The sequence below is a fragment of the Lutra lutra genome, chromosome 8 (assembly GCF_902655055.1).
Source record: "Lutra lutra chromosome 8, mLutLut1.2, whole genome shotgun sequence".
NCBI classification, from domain to species: domain Eukaryota; kingdom Metazoa; phylum Chordata; class Mammalia; order Carnivora; family Mustelidae; genus Lutra; species Lutra lutra.
In genome coordinates this window covers 20472192-20492593 of record NC_062285.1, presented here as the reverse complement: position 1 = coordinate 20492593, position 20402 = coordinate 20472192, and the positions used below count along the sequence as shown (strand labels likewise).

Below are 20402 nucleotides of genomic sequence, written 5' to 3'. Positions count from 1 at the left end.
TACCCAAAGCCCTAATGTTTTTTTTTTCTTTTTTTTTAAGATTTTATTTATTTATTTGAGAGAGACAGAAAGGGAGAGAGAGCACAAGCTGGGGGAGAGGTAGAGGGAGAGAGAGAAGCAGACTCCCATGAGTCTGACGTGGGGCTGGATCCCAGAACCCCAGGATCATGACGTGAGCCGAAGGCAGAGACTTAACCAACTGAGCTACCCAGGTGCCCACATACTAGTAATTTTTAATTTGATGCTGGAATTGTGAATTCCTGTTGCTAAGTGTTAAAGCTTGATATATTCCTTTAAAAAGCATTGAGCTTTGTTCTAGAGGCTCTGAAGTTGCTAACAGTTCTGTCTGGTCCTTTTGAGGTTTATGTTTAAGTTTTTTAAAAGACAGATTTAAGTTAGAAGTCTGCAACTTTTTGATATTAATTTTTGATTATTTAAAATATTTTAATTTTTGATTAATATAAAAATTAATTTTTGATATTAATTTCTTGAAGTATAGTTAAACATACAATATTACATTATTTTGGGGTGACAACAGTGATTTAACCATGATGTATGTTGCAAAATGCTCACCACAATAGCTGTAGTCACCTTATAAAGTTATTACAGTATTGCTGATTATATTCCCTATGAGGCACTTTCCATTCCTGTGACTTATTTTATTTATGACTGGAAGTTTGTATTTCCTTATCACTTGCCTCTTTGCAAATTTTTCTCTGTATTTTTTTTTTCTTGAACTCAGGAAACTTTAGTTTTTAAAGTAATCTAGTGTAAAAACAAGTTGAGATTAAAAGAATATGTTCAGTGAGTGAGTATGTTCAGCTTTGCAGGCCATATGGTCTTGATTGCAACTACTTAACTGCCATTTTAGTGTGAAAGTAACCATAGATAATGTGTAAACAAGTGGGCATGGCTAAGTCCCAGTAAAACATTATTTACCTAAACAGGTGGTAGGCCAGATTTGGTCCTAAGATGATAGATTGCCAATCCAATCCACGGTCTAGATTCTACTTCCTTCTAGAGTTACTTTGGCCCATACTAAATTGTACCTTTCTAGAGTTCCTAATGAACGTCCACAGTCTGGCTGATAGAAACTCAAAGATATGTGGCCCTCTGTGAACTCTGGCAATTTTTCAGCATATAACTCCTAGTTATTAGTCTCTTAGAAGTTGTTCTCAGTCTCTCTTTTTGGATTTTTATCCTACAAATATAAAAACTAGAATTTAAACAAAGACTTAGGCATATCTCTGGATCTCCTCTGTATAGCACTCTTTCCCCCAGCACCCAGCCTTGAAAATTCCAGCTGTCCCATACTATGTCCTCTACAGTGTGTGAATCCATTTAATGCTGGGCTTATCCTATTGGAGTTATAGTCCAGAAAGAGCCTCCGTACAGAAATCTAGGGGTGATCATAGGGTATGCCTTTTTTCATTTCTCTAAGGGATCACAAACCTGTATTTCCTGATGTTCAGTCTCTAAAAACACTTGTATATACTTTGCCTACGTTTCTAGTTGTTTATTGCTAAAGGATAATTTCATGCTTTATTACTGATTCCTGCTGTGTATATGCTGGGAGCAAAAGTCTTCCTATTACTTATTTTGATACTCAAGTTGTCTCTGATTTGGCCAATAAATTTCTCTAAAAGCTGCCCCCTAAAGCCTTTCATCATAATGCTATAATTTTTTGAGCACTTTATTATTTTCTGGTACAAAAAAAAAAAAAAAATCTAGGTTCATCTTGAATTTCTTTGTTCTTAGTTCCAAACAGACTATTTTCTCAGAGATCTGGTTCCTTGTAATGGGGAATAATATTTAAATATAAATAGAATTTGAGATAGAGGAGTGATATTCAATTATGTTAAAATACCACATGGTTTTATTTTGTTTAATGGACCATAAGGGGTCAAGGGTAAGGCACAGAAATCAGAAAGGAAAGCATTATAATAAAATCACATAAAATGATGTTTCTTAGACCAAAATAGTAACAGTGAAAAATTATATATGTTATGAAATAAAAAGTTTTATACACACACAAATGTACCCACCTTGGAACTGAGGATTGGCCCACCTTCGGCCAAAATTTGTTTTGGATGCTAAGACTGACAATATTGATTGTACACTCAAAGGGTTGAAAATGTCCATTACTCACATAATGAGGCCTTCTGGGACAACAGGGTAGTTCCAAGGCATGTCCAGAAGCAGTTTTAGAGAACAAGGAAAGGAAATTGATTCGGAGTTTTCTGGTGGTTGGATGGCGGGACTGGGGTGAGAATTTCCGTGCACAGATAAGTTTTGAACTGCCTGCCAGTAAGGGGAGCACCTGGGCTATTGTGCTGGGTTTCTGGATGTGGAACACAAAGAAAGCACTGTCAGCAAATCCAGTCAGACATCAAAACGTGGAGCTAGACCCTACCACACTGAGCTCCTTCTAAGATTTGTTTTTCCTCCAAGTAGCTGGGGTTATAGAGTTGCCATAAACACAGTTGAGGAAGGCTCTTCCCTGGAAGAGTTTGGAGGCAAAGAATCAGTTTTCAGGGACGCCTGGGTGGCTCAGTTGGTTGAGCAGCTGCCTTCGGCTCAGGTCATGATCCCAGCGTCCTGGGATCGAGTCCCACATCGGGCTCCTTGCTTGGCGGGGAGCCTGCTTCTCCCTCTGCCTCTGCCTGCCACTCTGTCTGCCTGTGCTCACTCTCGCTTCTCTCTCTATGACAAATAAATAAATAAAATCTTTAAAAAAAAAAAATAAAAAGAATCAGTTTTCATTCCAGTAAGTTAAGCTTCAGATGTCTCCAAGATTTATTTGCATTGGAGGTTTTTCACTTTCATCATTTGTTCCTTTTTGCAAAAATAAACTGTCCAGGAAGAAGGTCTCTGTCTAATTTGAATAATATATTTTTTACTAAAAATCAAAGTGATAATAATGTCATAAAAGCTTTAATATCAGAATCACTTAAATATATACACCCTCCCCCTTAGTAGCTGGTTTCTTTGGACAGAACAACAGACATGGGAAATAATTTGGAGATAGGTAAATAACACTATCAACATTGTTGATAATTTTCCTTGATATTTGGCAAAATGTTTTATGGGTAGGAACACATGATAGCAATGAAATTGTTTTTATTAATGTGAAGGGCTTTCTGTTCAAAATAATCTAATGTAATATTTAAATTGTTATGTTTTTTTGAATTACGTAGCTACATATGTTTTAGAAATTTTAAAAAATTATGATTATTCTAAAATATTGGCTATATCTGTTGTATAATATATTGGGATCTGTGATGTGTTTCCATTTAGAAGCATGTTCAAATTACTTTCTTGTTTTAAAAGAATTAAATTTTGGTTTGATGTAGTCTCTTTGGAGAAAAGCATCTTTTTTTTTTTTAAAGGCACTTCTCTTTTTATTGGTACCGTCTAAGTGACCTCCTTAGAGATATAATTTAATTTTTAAATTTTTTTTTATTTTTTATTAACATATAATGTGTTATTAGCCCTAGGGGTACAGGTCTGTGAATCGTCAGATTTACACACTTCACAGCACTCACCATAGCACATATCTTCCCCAATGTCCATAACCCAAACACCCTCTTCCCACCCTCCTACCCCCGGCAACCCTCAGTTTGTTTTGTGGGATTAAGAGTCTCTTATGGTTTATCTTTGGAGAACAGCATCTTAAGAACCAGTTTTGTTTTTACTCCCCAAACAAGTTGGAATTGACAGAATCAATACAAATGCCAACTTGTGTAAAATTAAATGATCTAGTAATTTTACAGGTTCTCAACAGTCCCATGAGAAATAATGCATCTGGTAGTCAACACTACCATTTTTGTTTCTTGGTGGTCTGGTTTGGTGGTAGTTGACCTGGATCACTGCTCTTCTTTTTTTCAATAGATTAAAAAAAAAAAAAAAAAAGAAAAGAAAAAAAAAAAGTTCAGAAGACAATAGACCTGGGTCCAAATTGCATCTCTACTCTTGAAAAATCATCAGGTTGCTTAACATCTATAATCATTTATTTTTCATCTATAAATGAAGGATGATGGACATGCTCTTCATTTCTGTGTAGTTCAGAATTGCTTTAATGTTATGATTCTGAGTCAGGCTCTGTGAATGAAACATTAAAGGCCTTTTGTCTTACCCCCAATCTGCTAAAACTGAACTGGGCAGAAATAAAAATAGTTTAATCCCACGCTGCAAGAAAGGAAAATGTTAGCAATTAACCCGGACAAGAAAGTTTTGTTAGAGGCAGAATGCATGGTTGAAACTTATTTTCAAAGGCTTTGCAAGTGTAAAGGCCATTTAATTAGGCAATTTTGAACAAACAGTCCAGAAACAGCTTAGCACACAAAATGGCTAGAAGCCTTCAGAACACTAGTCTTCTCCCCAGTGGTTTCTACATGGCATCCCATCCATGTCCTCCCACTGCTTCCCTCTTAGCCATCTATTTTCTAAAATATGGGACTGATCCAGGACATGAAAGCTTCTTTATGAGATTTTGTCAGCAGTTTTCAGCAACCAGAACAGCATCTAGTGAATCCCTGTATCACCCCCCAGATCAAATCCACACCTGTCCTTAGCTCCCAGACAACCTCAGGCCATTGAAGCTACCACAGAGAAATAAAAAAGGGAGGCATTATCAGTTTCTGTACATACCAGATGGGAAAGACAGAAAGGGAGAAAATTTCTGATACTGTAGAGTCACAGCAACTGAGGAGTGGAAAATCCTAAGTTGGATCTTTAAATGACTTCTTCTACTAAAATATTGTTACCCTGGTGTTATACCCTATTGTAATATTGGAGCAGGATAATTATAATATCTTAAGCATACACACTGAACTGGTTTACCATTCCCAGAACACTGTATTTCACTCATTCATGTATTTGACTAGTATTTTCTGATCACCTACTAATGGGCAAGCTCTGTTCTAGGCACTGGGGATATCAACAGTAGTCTCTCTAATTAGCTTAACTTCTGTAGGTTGTACTATTCTTTTTAATTTTTTTAGATAGAGAAACTAAACTCATCAAGGATAGGATGATGCAAGTCTCATAGCTGAGGAGGATCAATACCAGGGTTCAAACTCAGGTCTTCGGAAACATTGCTCTTTATTTTAAGCTTTCTGGAGGAAAAGAAAAATCAGCAATTTAACAATAAAACTATTGTTGACATTTCTTTGTAGGGAAATTATTTCTAAAATTCTAAGCAATTGACAGATATATATGCTTTTTAGAGAAAAATCTGTTATAAAGTTGAATATTACTTATATATTCATATCCCTGCTTCTTTGAAAGTACCAAATACACACACACACACACACACACACACACACACACACACATATATATGTATGTATTTGGTTTCTGATAAATATTGAAATGCATGGGTGGTAATGGAATGTGCTTCCGAATACACCATAATACATATGCTCTTAGTATCCTAAAGATTTTGTTTCAGGATAAAAAATGGACAGCCTCACTGGCTTTCAGATCTAATTTATATCCTTGAACTTAGCTTGCAGGAAATGCTGTATTTGAGGAGACTTGGGGTACTTTCCTAGATCAATAAGATGATACTTGATTTTTTTTTTTTTTTTTCATTTTGAATAATCCTAGTAAGCGATATGTTGGCTAGAGCACTGGACAGGATCAGGAGAGAAGAGATTGGTGTCAGATAACTTATACTCCTAAGAACACCATGTTTCTTTATATGTTAAAGTAAATCACTCTTACTAGCTTTTAAGCTCAGTGATGAGTTAGTAGTGTTTCCTCATCTTCGTTTATTTTCTGTTTTCTAGGTTCCTGCCCCCGTGGCTATCGGGAATGTCAAAATGGCAAATGTTATAAACCAGAGCAAATCTGTAATTTTGTAGATGACTGTGGAGATGACACGGATGAAAATGAATGTGGTACCTCCTGTACTTTTGAGAAAGGCTGGTGTGGCTGGCAAAACTCCCTGGCTGAAAACTCTGATTGGGCTTTGGGAGTTGGCTCTCATCAGAGCCTACGACCTCCTGAGGACCACACACTTGGAAACAAAAACGGTAGGTTTTCCTCATCATAGTCACAGTGTTGTCATCTTGTTGTCCTCCTGGATAGCTACTAGAGAGCTCCGGAGAGACTAGTGTGGGGTCATGGCAGGCGAGTCCAACGTTTGACGAGTGTATTTGTCTCCTGGGGCTGCCATCACAAAGTACCAGAGATGTAAACCACAGACATTTTCTCACAGTGCTAGAACGTAGATGAGCAAAATCAAGTTGTCAGCAGAACTGGTTCCTTTTGAGGGCTGTCAGGGAGAGTCGCCTATTCCGTGCCTCTCTCCGAGCTTCTGGTGGTCTCACACATTACTTGGCTTATAGGTGGCGTTCTCTTATGTCTTTACATTGTCTTCTCTCTATGCATGTCTGTCTCTGTGTCCAAATTTACCCTTTTCATTACCGGACAAGGGCCTACCCTGATAATTTTGTTTTAATTTGATCGTCCACAAAGGTCCAAATAAGGTCATTTTCACAGGAACTGGAATTAGGACTTCACCAATTTTGTGGGGTTGGGCAGGGAGACACAAGTCAACACATAACAGGGAGTAACCAAAGTTTAGTATTGTTCTGATCGTTGTAGATAGATGATAATGTATGCTGCCATCGGGCACCTTTCCTCAATGACCCATCTTTATAATTAATAACCCTGAATTCTGCCACTCATTGGATCATTAACATGTCCTGTAGCTTTTCAGATTCTCAAATTTCTCATCCAGAAATGGAGAGAATCCAGTTTTCCCTGTGTCCCAAGCAGGGATTAGAGAAATGAGATGATACGTGTGAAGGGAAAGCAGGTTCGGAAGCTATAGATGGTAACATGCAAATTAACTGTAAGGTCACACCTGTCATACGTGTTAGAGTGCCTCATTTTTGCAGTGAGTAGATGAGGTCTAGTCTCAGACTCCTTGGTCAAAGGACAAAGGATGTCAGCAGAATAAAGCAAGGACCCTGAATTCCTGGAAGCTTCAGAATAGGAAAGAAGGTGTCTAAGAGTAGCAAGTCCTCATGCCTATGATATAGCAAAACCCTCTAAGCCAAACTGACCACCCCAGAGAAAGGAAGGTCTGAGCTCCATGCAGACACTCTGATGTACATGTAAAAAATGTTTCAAATATTTGGATACATAAATATAAAACTCAGGGTCTTCCATGTAACATATTAAGATTCTCAGGATTTTATTTTTGCTCTCAGTAGATGACTGCATTTTTGGAAGTACATTGTAATTCCTTTATTTTTCATAGATAATATCTTTGCATTGTTTTACAAGAACTGGAAGGTATAGCGAGTCTGTTAAATGATATCTGTAACTATGTTGTTGACTCGGTCACGTATATATCCTGTCACATCAGTTAATCTGCATACTGTGAGGTACTTTGCTCAAAGCACAGACAGTTGGAAAATGTTCTGTCCGTGAGCTAGAAGCAAGGCTATTCGATTTTCTTTCTGTTTCAAATGCAAATGCCTTTGGCAGCTCATATTCTATGAACTATAGTTAAAACCCCTAACTAAGATGGAAAAGCTAAAATAATCCCCTCGTTGTTTCTGTCGTATCTGAACGCTGTCCTCCTTCCTAGGGCACTTCTTGTACCTGGAGGCCACTCCGGTGGGCCTTCGGGGCGAAGAAGCACACCTCAGGAGTGCTGTGTGGCAAGAATCCAGCACTGCCTGCACCCTAAGCTTCTGGTATTTCATATCTGCAAAAGCAACAGGCTCCATTCAGGTCCTCATTAAGGTAGGATCCTTGTCCCTGATGCCTCTCAGCTTAGCGAAGGTTCCTACAGGCAGCCTGTGGCCAAAGGGAGTGTTCACAATTCAGCCACCTTGACCAGGGGACGCTTCTTTCATCATGGGGCACTTCTGTTTGGGGTTCAGATGCTCTGGGGGCTTTGATAAGCAGGCCATGGGAACTAGCTTGGAGCTCAACCTCAGACTCTGTGGTTATGACTGAATCCCAGAGATTCCTTTTATGATAACATTTAGTCGAAGACTCAGATTTCTCCTTGCCATCTCGGCATTTCCTTCCCAGTAAAAGAGAATCGATTATCTGTACATCTTAAGGGAGAATGAGTATCCATTTTTAACTCCTGGGTGAGCAATCACGAAGGGAACTAATATTAGACATTTGGGTTCTAACCATACCTTGCCACGGACTGAACTGGTCAGAAGAATGATCAAGGTGGGATTACATTGAACTGCTTATTAACTATGACACAATAATGCATTTTCTTAGAGAAATTAATTGGATGTTTCTGTCAGGGCTTTAATTTAGTATAACAAAGTGACAGTGTTCAGGGAGCAAAATAGCAAAGTATATATTAATATTAATAGGACTTGGTTCATATACCTCTATTCTTTGACAAGTTAAAACAGCAGGAAAAAGGAGATGAGTTTGCGTGTGTGTGTGTGTTCATTTAGAGAATTTGATTAGAATTCCGAGAAAGCTGATTTTAGAAACATGCTGTTGAGGCCACTGCTGTTTTTTCACACATGAGCTTGCCTGGAGTGGCCTAATGCCATCGGAGAATGCCTGACTAGAGTGCCACAGGGCTCTGATGTCTGACGCGATGATGGCTGCATAGTCCATGTTTTATCCGAAACCTGAGGTAACTTCATAATTTTGGATTCTTCTATAATCGGAAATGCTGATAAGAAACATGCAGCAAATACCACAGTGAATTATGCTTCTATCTAAATAGAGAAGCCTAACTGTAGTGCTGGAAGTTCTCACAAGAGTCTTTTGCTTGTACATTACTGAGCGTGACACTTGGTGACAAAGTGAAGGATTTCGCATGTGAAGGACTTTGTACCCCTCTGTGGGTTTCACTGTTAGTATTTGCTCCCCTCATGTTCACCTTTAATCTTACATCTCAGTAACAAACTTTTTATTACTGTGAAATGTAAAATGAAGCTATCTTGCGAGGTAAGTCTTCCTATGAAGTCAGGTTAAACTCCTGTGGTTCCTCCAACAGATTTCTGTGGGCATTTCACAGCATTTTTAAGGAACTATCTTCCTACCATATTTTTCAAAACACAGTAACACTTGCTTAAAGGAAAGATGCTTATCCTCCTTTGGTGACATTTATTTCAAAAGAGAAATCTTTCGTCGTGTATATTGATTTTACATTCAGGATCTTTAGGGCAATCATTTTTTTTTTTTGGTAATTAATATGGTAAGTATTTTTTTTTTTTTTTAATTATTTTATTTTTTTTCAGCATAACAGTATTCATTATTTTTGCACCACACCCAGTGCTCCATGCAATCCGTGCCCTCTACAATACCCACCACCTGGTGCCCCCAACCTCCCACCCCCCACCCCTTCAAAATTCTCAGATCGTTTTTCAGAGTCCATAGTCTCTCATGGTTCACCTCCCCTTCCAATTTCCCTCAACGAAATCTTGCCATTTGCGACGACGTGGATGGAACTAGAGGGTATCATGCTTAGCGAAATAAGTCAATCGGAGAAAGACAACTATCATATGATCTCCCTGATATGAGGGAGAGGAGATGCAACATGGGGGGTCGAGGGGGTAGGAGAAGAGTAAATGAAACAAGATGGGATTGGGAGGGAGACAAACCATAAGTGACTCTTAATCTCACAAAACAAACTGAGGGTTGATGGGGGGAGGGGGTTGGGAGAGGGGGTGGGGTTATGGATATCGGGGAGGGTATGTGCTATGGTGAGTGTTGTGAAGTGTGTAAACCTGGCGATTCGCAGACCTGTACCCCTGGGGATAAAAATATATGTTTATAAAGCTGTAAAAAAAAAAAACAAAAAAAAAATATGGTAAGTATTTTTGATCATCATTACAAAGTACTTCTTAGGCTGCTCTCTGTGTGGAACCATGCTGGGTTTTAACCTGCTCATTAAGTTGAACGCTTCCTAGCCAGATGGCAAACACAATAGGGGCAGGGATTCAGCCTTTTCTTTCTCTACCTCTCCCTTGTGAAATGGTCTCAATTTATGCATGTGTTGCCTCTGGCTCAGTCTCCCCTGTCTGTTCTCAGGAAAGTCTCCTTCTGTGTTTCCCTCTTTTGCCGCCTACCAAAGCTAACACAATCTGGCAAATTCAGCTTTTCACAAAACTTTCCTTGACCACTTTTGCCCACCACGATTACTCCTTCTCAGAGTGTCCCTCACAGCTCCAGAAATCTTCTTTCTCACTTAAGGTTCAATTATATGTATTCTATTCAACAGGTAGGTCATAAAATTGTGAGAGCAAGACCTTGAAGTTTTAGTCTTTATGTCCCTCTGAGCTCTTCAGAGAAGGGACTGCAGGAAAGGAGAGATGTCCTCCTTGAGCTCACGGCCAGGCTCAAGGCATCCCTTTTTGGGACAGTCCTTATGAAGGAATGACTGTTGTGGGTAACATGCACAACAATAAATTCTAGTCTGGGAAGCAGGGGTGGTGGTTCAAGCTTAGGAAGACCCTAAAGACAACCCCTTCCTTTATATACAACAGATTTATATCTACATATGTAATTTTCCTCTGTAAACAAACAAAAACCCCTGAGAACTAGATGACTAGCATTTCCACAACAAAAGACAGAAGAGACTTTGAGAAGGACAGGAGAAGCAGAGACACATCCTTCCTGGAACCCTACCACAGATGCAGTGATCCCACAATGGGAGGGATCCCCAAAATTTGGAATCTCCCTCAAGGAGTAAAGAGCTTGTTCCCTACGTCAGGCACTCTGACCTTGAGTGCTAGCACCAGAAAGATGAGCCTGCTAAATATCTGATTTTAAAAATAAATGGGGATGAAGACCAGGAGAAACATCGAACTGTAAGGAACATATACCCCACTTGAAGAAGGCTCACTGCAAACCCGCTTACACTGAGATCTAGCATAAGAGGAACAGACTGAAAAGTACCTAGACCATAAGCAGGGGAGATCCATTTACTAATTTTAAAATGACTGCCAGGGAAGCGAGAACGTGTGAGGATTTTATCCAGGGCTGGAAGTGCTGGTGCATGCCATTTTTGCCACTCATCCTAACTTCCTGGTGATGGAACATGGGTGCCATTTTTGGTGCCCTCTCTCTAGCTAACGCACAGAGGGCATGGTCTGCCCTCCCCGTCATATAACCAGACTGGGGGAAGCACCCCATGTTCCACTCACCCTGTACATTTCAGAGCTGCAGCAAGGCCAGGCACGTACCAGGAACCCATCTTCCCCATGCAGCAGTCAAGGCACAACCAGGACAGATGAATGGCCTGGACCCCAGCCACCCTGTGCACAACTGGGATGGGTCAGCGATGTAAGCCCCGATCTCCCTACACAGCAGCTGTGGCTCTGTCTGAGCCAGCATAGTCATGCAGCCCATAGAGTGCCTGGTTCTGGTGCCAAGGGAGGTGGTGCTTCTGGATCCCATGCAACAACTCCTCCATAAGACCATCCTTTCAAGACCAAGACAGGTAGCCGTTTCACCCAATATATAGAGAGAAATAAAGAGAAACAAAATGAGCAGAGAGAAAAGTTTATTCCAAACCAAACAATAAGGGAAATTCTCAGAGAAAGACCTTAATGAAACTGAGATAAGCAACACCCTTAATAAAGAATTCATAGTAATGGCCATAAAGATGTTCACTGATCTCGGTGGAAGAACGGATGAACACAGCAGGAATTTCAACAAAGAGATAGAAAAATAGAAGAAAATAACCGAGCAGAAGTTAAAACGGCACTGAGAAATAACACTGTAGGGGTTCAACAGCAGAACGGATGGAATAGAAGCATGAGTCAGTGAACCAGAAAGAGAGCAATGGAAAACACCCAATCACAGCAGGAAAATGAAAGCAAAAAAGAATTTTCAAAAAGACAGGACGCCTTAAGGGACCTCTAGGACAGTATGAAGCAGAATAACATTTTCATGATAGGAGTCCCAGAAGGAGGAGAGGAGGAAGGGCCAGAAAAATTCTCGAAGAAATGATGGCAGAAAACTTTTCCTAATTCCGGGAAGGAAACAAATATCCAAGTCCAGAAAACCCAGAGAGTTCCAGACAAGGGGAACCCAGGGAGGCCTGGGTGGCTCAGTCAGTTGAGTGACAAGCTCTTGGTTTGGGTTCAGGTCGTGATCTCATGGGATGTGGGATCGAGCCCCACATCAGGCTCCCACACTCAGCGGGAAGTCTGCTTGAAGATTCTCTCCTTCTGTTCCTCCCTCTGCTCTCTCTCTCAAATAAACAAACAAATTTTTTGAAAAAAGAGAAAAGATGAACCCAAAGAGAAACACACTGAGACACATTATAATTAAAACGGTAAGAATTAATAATAAAGAGAAGATATTAAAAGCCAGAGAAAAGCAACACACTGTATGAAAGGGAACCATTATAAGGTTACCCGCAGGTTTCTCAGCAGGAATGTTACAGTTCAGAAGGTTGTGGACTGCACAATAGATGCAAAGTGCTGAAGGGAAGACTCCCAACCCATTCAGAGTTGAAGACAAGATTAAGAGTTTTCCGGGAAGCAGAAGCTAAAGTAGTTCATCACCACTGAACCCGACCATACACATAGGGAATGTTAAAGGGGGTCATCTAAGCTAAAAAGAGAAAGGCACAAATGCTAGTAGGAAAACACATGAAGTTGAAAACCGAACTGGAAAAGACAAGTCATCAAGATACTGATTTACACCTTACAAAGCGAGTATAAAGGGTAAAAGACAAAAGTAGTAAAATTAGCTAAAACTGCAATAATTAGTTAAGGGATAAATAACACAAAAAGATGTAAAATGTGTCATCAAAGATATAAAATGCACAGGAGGGGAGTAAAAATATAAAGCTTTGGAATATGTTCAAAATTAACTTACTGCCAACTTAAAGGAGACTGTTAAATATGTCTTGTATGTGAACCTTACAGTAACCACAAATAAAAAACTTAGAGTTAAGAACACAAAAGTAAAAGACAAAGGAATCTAAATGTAAAGAAAATAAACACAAAGGAACAAACCAAGAAAAGAACAGAGGTGAGTAGCAAAAATAGCCAGAAAGCAATTAACAAGATGACAGTAAGTCCATACTTAATCAATAATTACTTGAAGTGTAAATGAACCAGTCTACAATCAAAAGACAGAGTGTGGCTCAATGGATATGAAAAGCAAGATCTTCTATATGCTGCCTTATCAAAATCTCAGTGAGCTGTCACCTCAGACCTGTCAGAATGGCTTTTATCAAAAACACAAGAAATAACAAGTCTTGGTGAGGATGTGGGAGCCCTCGTGCACAGTCGGTGGGAATGCAAACTGGTGTAGCCACTGGAAAACAGTATGAAGTTTTCCTAAAAAAAATTAAAAATAGAACTACCATATGATCCAGTAATTCCACTTATGGATATTTATACAAAGAAAGCAAAAACCGTGATTGGAAAAATATATATATGCATGCCTGTGTTGATGGCAGCATTACTTACCATAGCCAAGACAGGGCAGTAACCTAAGTGTCTGTTGAGAGATAGATGTTAAAGAAGATGTGGTACATTTATATAACAGAATGTTGTTCAGCCATAAAAAGGGGGGGGGGGGGGGATGAAATCGTGGCATTTGCAACAACACAGATACACCTTGAGGGCATTGTGCTAAGTGAGTAAGTCAGAGAAAGACAAGTACCATATGATTTCACTTATGTGTAGAATCTATAAAGCAACTAAACAAAACCAAAGAGAAAGACAGACTCATAGATACAGACAACAAACTGGTGGTTGCTAGAGGGGAGAGGGTCAGGAGACAGTTGAAATAGGCAGAGGGGATCAAGAGGTATAAACTTCCAATTATAAAATAACTCGTGGGCATGTAATGTACAACATAGGGAATACAGTCAATAACATTGTAGAAAGTTTGTAAACTAACAGATGGTAACTAGTTCTCTCCAGGTGATCATTCCATAATATGTAAAAATATCAAATCAGTATGCTATACACCTGAAACTAATATAATAATGTATGTCAATTTTAATTCAATGAAAAGTCTGATTTGGAAAATTTGTAATCTTAACTCTGAAATGTATACATGCAGTCGGATGCAAAAGGCACACAACCATTAAGCAATCGTTTAATGACACTATAATTTTAAAGGACAGTATTGATTACACATTACAACCACAATAGTAGATACATCAACTCTTAATACAATTTCCTGTAATTCTTAGCACAGCCCTCTGAGTTAAAGAATGTAAGCCCTATTTCACTGAAGGTGGGCCAAGGGGTCTCACAGAAATAACCTGCCCATCCTATGGCTACATAACCAGTTAAGTGACAGACTGGGACTTTGAATCCTTATGTCCTTACCAGGAATTTTTCCACTGATGTTAAAAAGTTCCGCTTTTTTAATGAAATGCAGATTCTATTTTAGTGAGATACATTTTCATGGGATGAAATCATGGAATATTTTCTTTTTTAGGAAAACAAAAGGAGTAATAGTTCTTAGCATGGGTATGTGTGGTCCTTAAACTACTCCTGTGATAAAGGTATGAATTTAGGAAAATACCAGGAAAGCAATGCTATTTGTTTAGGAAGCAATTAGTAAAAAATGGTGCAATTTTACTTATTCTATATATTATATTTTTCTTCTATATTTCTTGCTTACAGTCACATGAGAACTCATTTTCACTAAAGTGATGTGTTTGGAGCAAATGTAATGTTTGTGTCTTGAAGTGATGGGTGAATTACAAGAAGATGGGAAAATATTTTATTGAGAAATTAATTTTTCTTTCCTTCAAGTTTGCTTTAGTTATATGTGTAAAAAATACACACACATACACAGTGAATTTTTCAAGAGAAATAACTTTTTAAAATATAACTGAATTTTTTTTTTCTTTAAAGATTTTATTTATCTACCTGACAGAGAGATCACAAGCAGGCAGAGAGGCAGGCAGAGAGGAGGAAGCAGGCTCCCCGTTGAGCAGAGACCCCGATGCGGGGCTCGATCCCAGGACTCCGAGATCATGACCTGAGCCGAAGGCAGCGGCCCAACCCACTGAGCCACCCAGGCGCCCCTATAACTGAATTTCTTAAATGAAATGAGTAATTTAGTACATAGAAGGATATAATGATAACTCATTTCTTGGGCTAAGCCAATTTGTGAGTAGGACTTAGTGCATGGGGACTAGTTGTGATCTCTGTGATTTTGTTCCCTTCGTTTATGGTGAGTCAGTCAAAACTCAGAGGGACTTAAGTTAAAGGTTGTAAGAAAGTGGATGAGCTCGGACTTGAACTCAGGTGATTGAAAAGTTAAGATTAGAATGTTACGTAATCAGTTTTGTTTCTGTCTTTCTATGGAGGAAAGTTGGATGTTGGTAATTTAAATTAAAATACATTGGCTGAGTCTTTTTCTGAATTTAGTGATTCTTTTTTTTTTTTTAAATAGTATGCTCATTCTTGATAACATTTATCATTTCTACTTACCTTTTACTTTTACTCATTTACATTCAGCATTAATTTCTCACCAAATATATTGCTTTTCAGACCATCTAAGATTTAAAGCGAAAAAATGAAACAAGTACTCAGGGGTGGAACAGAGTTGCATTACATAAAAGTCAACTTGGTTTTACAAATATATTTAATTTTACCTATTTATATAGTGACTTGTTTTATGATGGGGTTAATCAACGATGAGTAATATGTAGATTTTAGTACATGATGAAGAATTCAAAGGGGTTTTTAAATTTACTGGTATTTGACGATTGGTTTTCTTGGGTTAAAGTCTGTCTAGCCTCATTAGGAAACAAAGAACTTTTGCATCTTTTCAGCTAGCCATTTGAATAAAATTCAGGAACACCTGCTACCGGAAGAGCATTATTGTTTTTTTGGAACCACTGCATCTGTAATAAACTGTTGATATTTTAATCAAGATGACTGTGTGCTGTAGGGAATTTTAACATATTTGACCGAAGGCATTCAGGGCTGTTATACTGTTGTGATAGAAAAAAAATAATAATTTATTCAAAACAGAAGTGGAGAAAAATAATGGATTTCAGGAGACTCCTGATTATAGCAACCTAGTTACGCTGAAAGACCATTACTAAATTAGTTCATTGTTTTATCTTGCCTAGTGGTTCAGAGAATTTGAGAGCAGATGGGGTCGCCGGTAATTTGTTTAATCTAAACTATTCGTTTACAGATGAAGGGGCTAAGATTAGGAGGTTATATTTCTTGCCCCAGCTCACATGGTATTTAAGAAAAAGAATATGAATCCAGTTGTTTTTTGTGGGTTTTTTTTTTTCCTGATTTCTCATTTAGAGCTCTGCTATTTGTCTACCTGGAATTTCTATCTGAAGATCCTATTCAGTATGGAAATACAGATTTTGTTCACTAGGCAGTGAAAAAGGTCAAGTCAACAAATGAAAGGCCAGATTCCTTTCCCTGCTTAGAAGACTGTGGTCGTTCTGACTGCTTTTCTCCTCAGTCCAGTGAACAATGAACCTCAGTTGTGTGTAAGGGTTAACCGACAGGAGTGAACATTCCTTCTCCTTCCTGAGTCACCACTACGCCCTCCCCCCGCCCCCAAAATGCTCACCACAGTCTCATCTGAAGAGATCGACAACTAATTGCTAACACTACAAGTGTCCAACACTTGGAGTGTGTCAGATACATTTTCGGGTTTAGGCGTATTTTGATCTCCTCAGCCTACTGAACATCTGATCCTATTTTAGTCATCTTGGCATTTTATTCATTATTTCAGAGGAAAGAATGTAGGGAACATGGATGGAGAGGATACGTAGAATCTGAGTATAGAAAATTGATTTCTCAAAGACTGTCTAATAGATTTTAGACCATAAATCCATTAAACTAAGTCTTTAGTCCCAAAACTTCTCTTGCTTTTCCTGAATTGTTTCAGCATGTTAGCAATTCAATCTGCATAATTTTGGCTATATTCTGTTATTGACCTGGAGCAAACTGAGAGGGAAAGCAGCTTGATATTTGCATTTTAAACTCCAGCACACAAGATATCAACACCTCCAGAGCTTTATTAAATTAATTGCCACAAGCTCACACTGCCCTGATTTATATAAAAATCAATGTTTCTTCTTATCATCTTGGAGAACATGGCAATATTTTTTCCGGGGTTATTTCTGACTGAGATTTTTCTAAAGTTCTTGCTCCCCTACCCCACATCACTTACCTCTTTCAGATGCCTCAAATGCTGAAGAGAGGGTTTCTGTTCAGATGCTAACAGTTTCATTTAATTGCTTCCAGTCGTTTTGCTTTCAGGAGAATCCTATGACCAATTCTAAAGAATGGTATTTTCATACCCTTCCTGCTATTTCCCTTCCATTTCTCCTCCCACTCCTGGTGCCGCTCTTGTGATCAGTTCCCAGTTATGAACTGATTCCCTTTTTCCGTATGATGTGCTCATTCTTTTACACTTGTTAACTCAGTCTTCAGAATAAATTTGTAAGGTAGGTATTTTGTCCTAATTTTTCAGGACTCAGAATTGAGACTCAGGTCACATAAATGGTAAATGGTATAATCAGCATTAAAAGCCAGTTCTAACTCCAAAATCCATCCTCCAAGCCACTGCATTCAACATCTGCTATTAGAATTTAAAACATTCTCATATCCAGGAAGCCGTGATATTACTATCAGAGTTTTCCAGTGGCACTGATCCACATATATTAGAGAGGGGAGGTGATTACTTAGTGTTCAACAACTATTATAGTTTTGTTTTCTAACTTAGCTTGTCAACAGCTTGTGACAGTAATTATATTTATCTAAATCATTGTGCTTCACATCTAACATAATTCAAAAATTTCAAAATCATATTTAATAGCTGCATTTTAATTTTAGTGAGGAATAACTGAATTAGAAACAATGTAATTTGATTTTTATAAGAGCAAAGCTAACTAGATAAAACCTCTTAATTAAATTAATTTTTGTTCAAACACGAAATCTTTAAAACTGTTGCAAACATCTATTCTTTGGGAATCTTCTCTCTTGGGCTTTTAGTATGATCAGACTTGGTTAGTAAGTTTTTCCCTCTGAAAACAGGGATCAAGGAGCCATCCAGGCGCCTCATGACAGGTGCTTCTTAATCATGTGTTTCTGGTGTCACACATCTCTTTGGCAGTCTGATGAATGTCTTGGTTTTCATCATACTGTATCAAATATATGAAGCAAAATGCTAGAATTATAGAGAAAACATTACCAATTATTAAAATATTTTAAAATCCCAAATTTTGACTTAGTGAATATATGTTAAGTGATAAGAGCTGAAGGAAGATAGAATTAACTGTTATAACTTTAAAGGACTGATAATCATAAATGATATTTTTGACATATCCCCAATACTGTAATGTGATATTAAAATATTTAGTAGTATTATTGGCGAGAGAGTCACAGGTGTATTAACACCATGATTTGTTGCTTGCTTTCATGACTCAAGAAAACACCAAATTTTAGTTGAAGTTAGTGAAAATAAAGATGTTTTTCTCCCATTAGTGTTATGGTCTCTTGAAAACCAATATTTTATATGTAAGAAGCCTTGAATTTTTTTTTAATTGTGTAAGGGTATCTATCTTATGTGTTCAGCATTTACATTTATTTATTAAGAAAGATCAGTGTGCCTTCAGTTCCTAATAGTTGAGGCGCAAAGACATGGAAGGTAACATTCTCTCTGAACCAAGTTCAAAACAAGCTAATCGTACATCACATGTAGGTGATGCCACAGCAAGGGGCTGGTTTAGAAGCCTTGGTAGCAGGCTCCCAGCTGGTCAGTGATTTACAGATTGGCTGTTAGTGGATGAATATATTGAGATTCGTCACCCAGATTATGGGGTGTCTTTTCCCATGTCGTAAGTAGTCATAGCTAGTGATGTTTCCGTGTAATGTAAGATAGGGGAGAAGGCAGAGAAGAAAAACAATGTTGTAATTTACCTAGTTTAAGAGGTAAGTAGCTAGTCGCTTTACAGGTTTACCATTCATTTGTCCCCAGAGAAGTCGTAGGTGCAGTTGTGTTCAGAACTGGTCTCTTATAGGAATCCCTTGTGCTAGTTCATTTCCCTTGTTTGTTTCCTGTGATGTTTTTATTTTACCTGTTTGAAACAAATTTATCATGAGAAGACAGTCCTTTGTCCTCTCGCTACATTTCTTTTTTTTTAAGGACACTGCCTGAAAAATCATAATGGTCTTCAGCACATGGTAGTAAATTTCTGGAATTCACAAGTTCTCATCAGTTAATTTTTAACGCCTGCTCTGTTAATTTTCCGCACAGTTTGTGACACAGGCTCCTACCAAAATAAGTTAGAATTGCTTATCTGTCGGCTGATTATTCTAACTGAAATCACATCTCTGACTCAGAGGCTGCTACAAGATTGGCAATCTGTGTTTGCTAATTATAGATCATAGAGTCCAAGTAGAGAAAACCCCTGTGATTCACCCTTGTATGCATTATCCAAATAAACAAAATTCTAATAACGTTAGCAATCTTCCCTCTGTAAGAAATGAATATATCACATATTCCTGCTTGTAATCTCTCATGAATTTCAGTTAAATCTTTAAAACAAAATCTTTAAAATTTCTTCAACAGTGAAGAAATATTTAGGCTTAAATTCACATTTTCCAGATTAGTGCCTCTCTTCACATCTTCTAAAGAGGTCAGAAATATTTTCTATTAATGTGTAAGTTGCTTCACATATTTGCAGAAGGGCTTCTGCAAATTCTGCTGACTCCACTTCTGTGGATAGCATTATGGGACACATAAAGAAAATCTGGGCACTTTAAGATATACTGTGCACTAATTTATACAGTCTGTTGCTAACTAACAATCTCTTTTATTTGAGGACTACAACTTTTCCTTTGCAAATACTGAGTTCTGGCTCAATCCCCACTCTGTCCACCCCTCACTTCCAGTTCACGCATTCAAACAGATCTTTACTGAGCTTCTATTAAATACACTCCCAGCTGTCATGGATCTTCTGAATTTAGAGTGGAATTAATTGTTTGCAAAAAAGCAGCAGTATGCCATTCAGTCTTTCTATCACAGCCAGAGCTCTCCACTAGTCCCTGGGTGTTCTTCAATATTTAATTGTCCTCTTTCTGAAATTATCCTCTTTCTGGAAAGGTGACTTGGGACTTCCTGTGCTGTGTTCTTGGAACTGGAACCTCTCCGAGGTTGCATCCTCTTTGGGTAGCATCATGTCTCCATACCACTGGGCCTTTTTTCATGGCCTTATTACCCTGCAGGATGACTCTGTGTTTGAAGTTCTATTTTCCAATGACTGGGGAGCCTTAACCACACCAAGACTGCATCTGCCTTGTTTACTGTCCTGTTTCTAGCTGTAGCAGTGTGCCTAGCTGGTAGTAGGTACTTTGATTGAATGAGTCAAAGTACAAGCAAGGCATAATTAAATGGCAATTACGTATGAAACATGTTTAATATTCTAG

At 38.3% G+C, this 20402-nt stretch overlaps 1 protein-coding gene across 3 annotated transcripts in view; it reads left to right on the top strand.

The window, feature by feature from the left end:
- Nucleotides 1–20402, top strand: part of MALRD1 (MAM and LDL receptor class A domain containing 1) — a 763597-nt gene that overhangs the window by 421094 nt on the left and 322101 nt on the right. For all 3 annotated transcript variants that reach the window (XM_047742658.1, XM_047742656.1, XM_047742657.1), the window contains 2 exons: nucleotides 5793–6038; nucleotides 7607–7764. In XM_047742658.1, the coding sequence (XP_047598614.1) occupies nucleotides 5793–6038; nucleotides 7607–7764 (404 nt within the window). The remainder of the gene's footprint in view (nucleotides 1–5792; nucleotides 6039–7606; nucleotides 7765–20402) is intronic.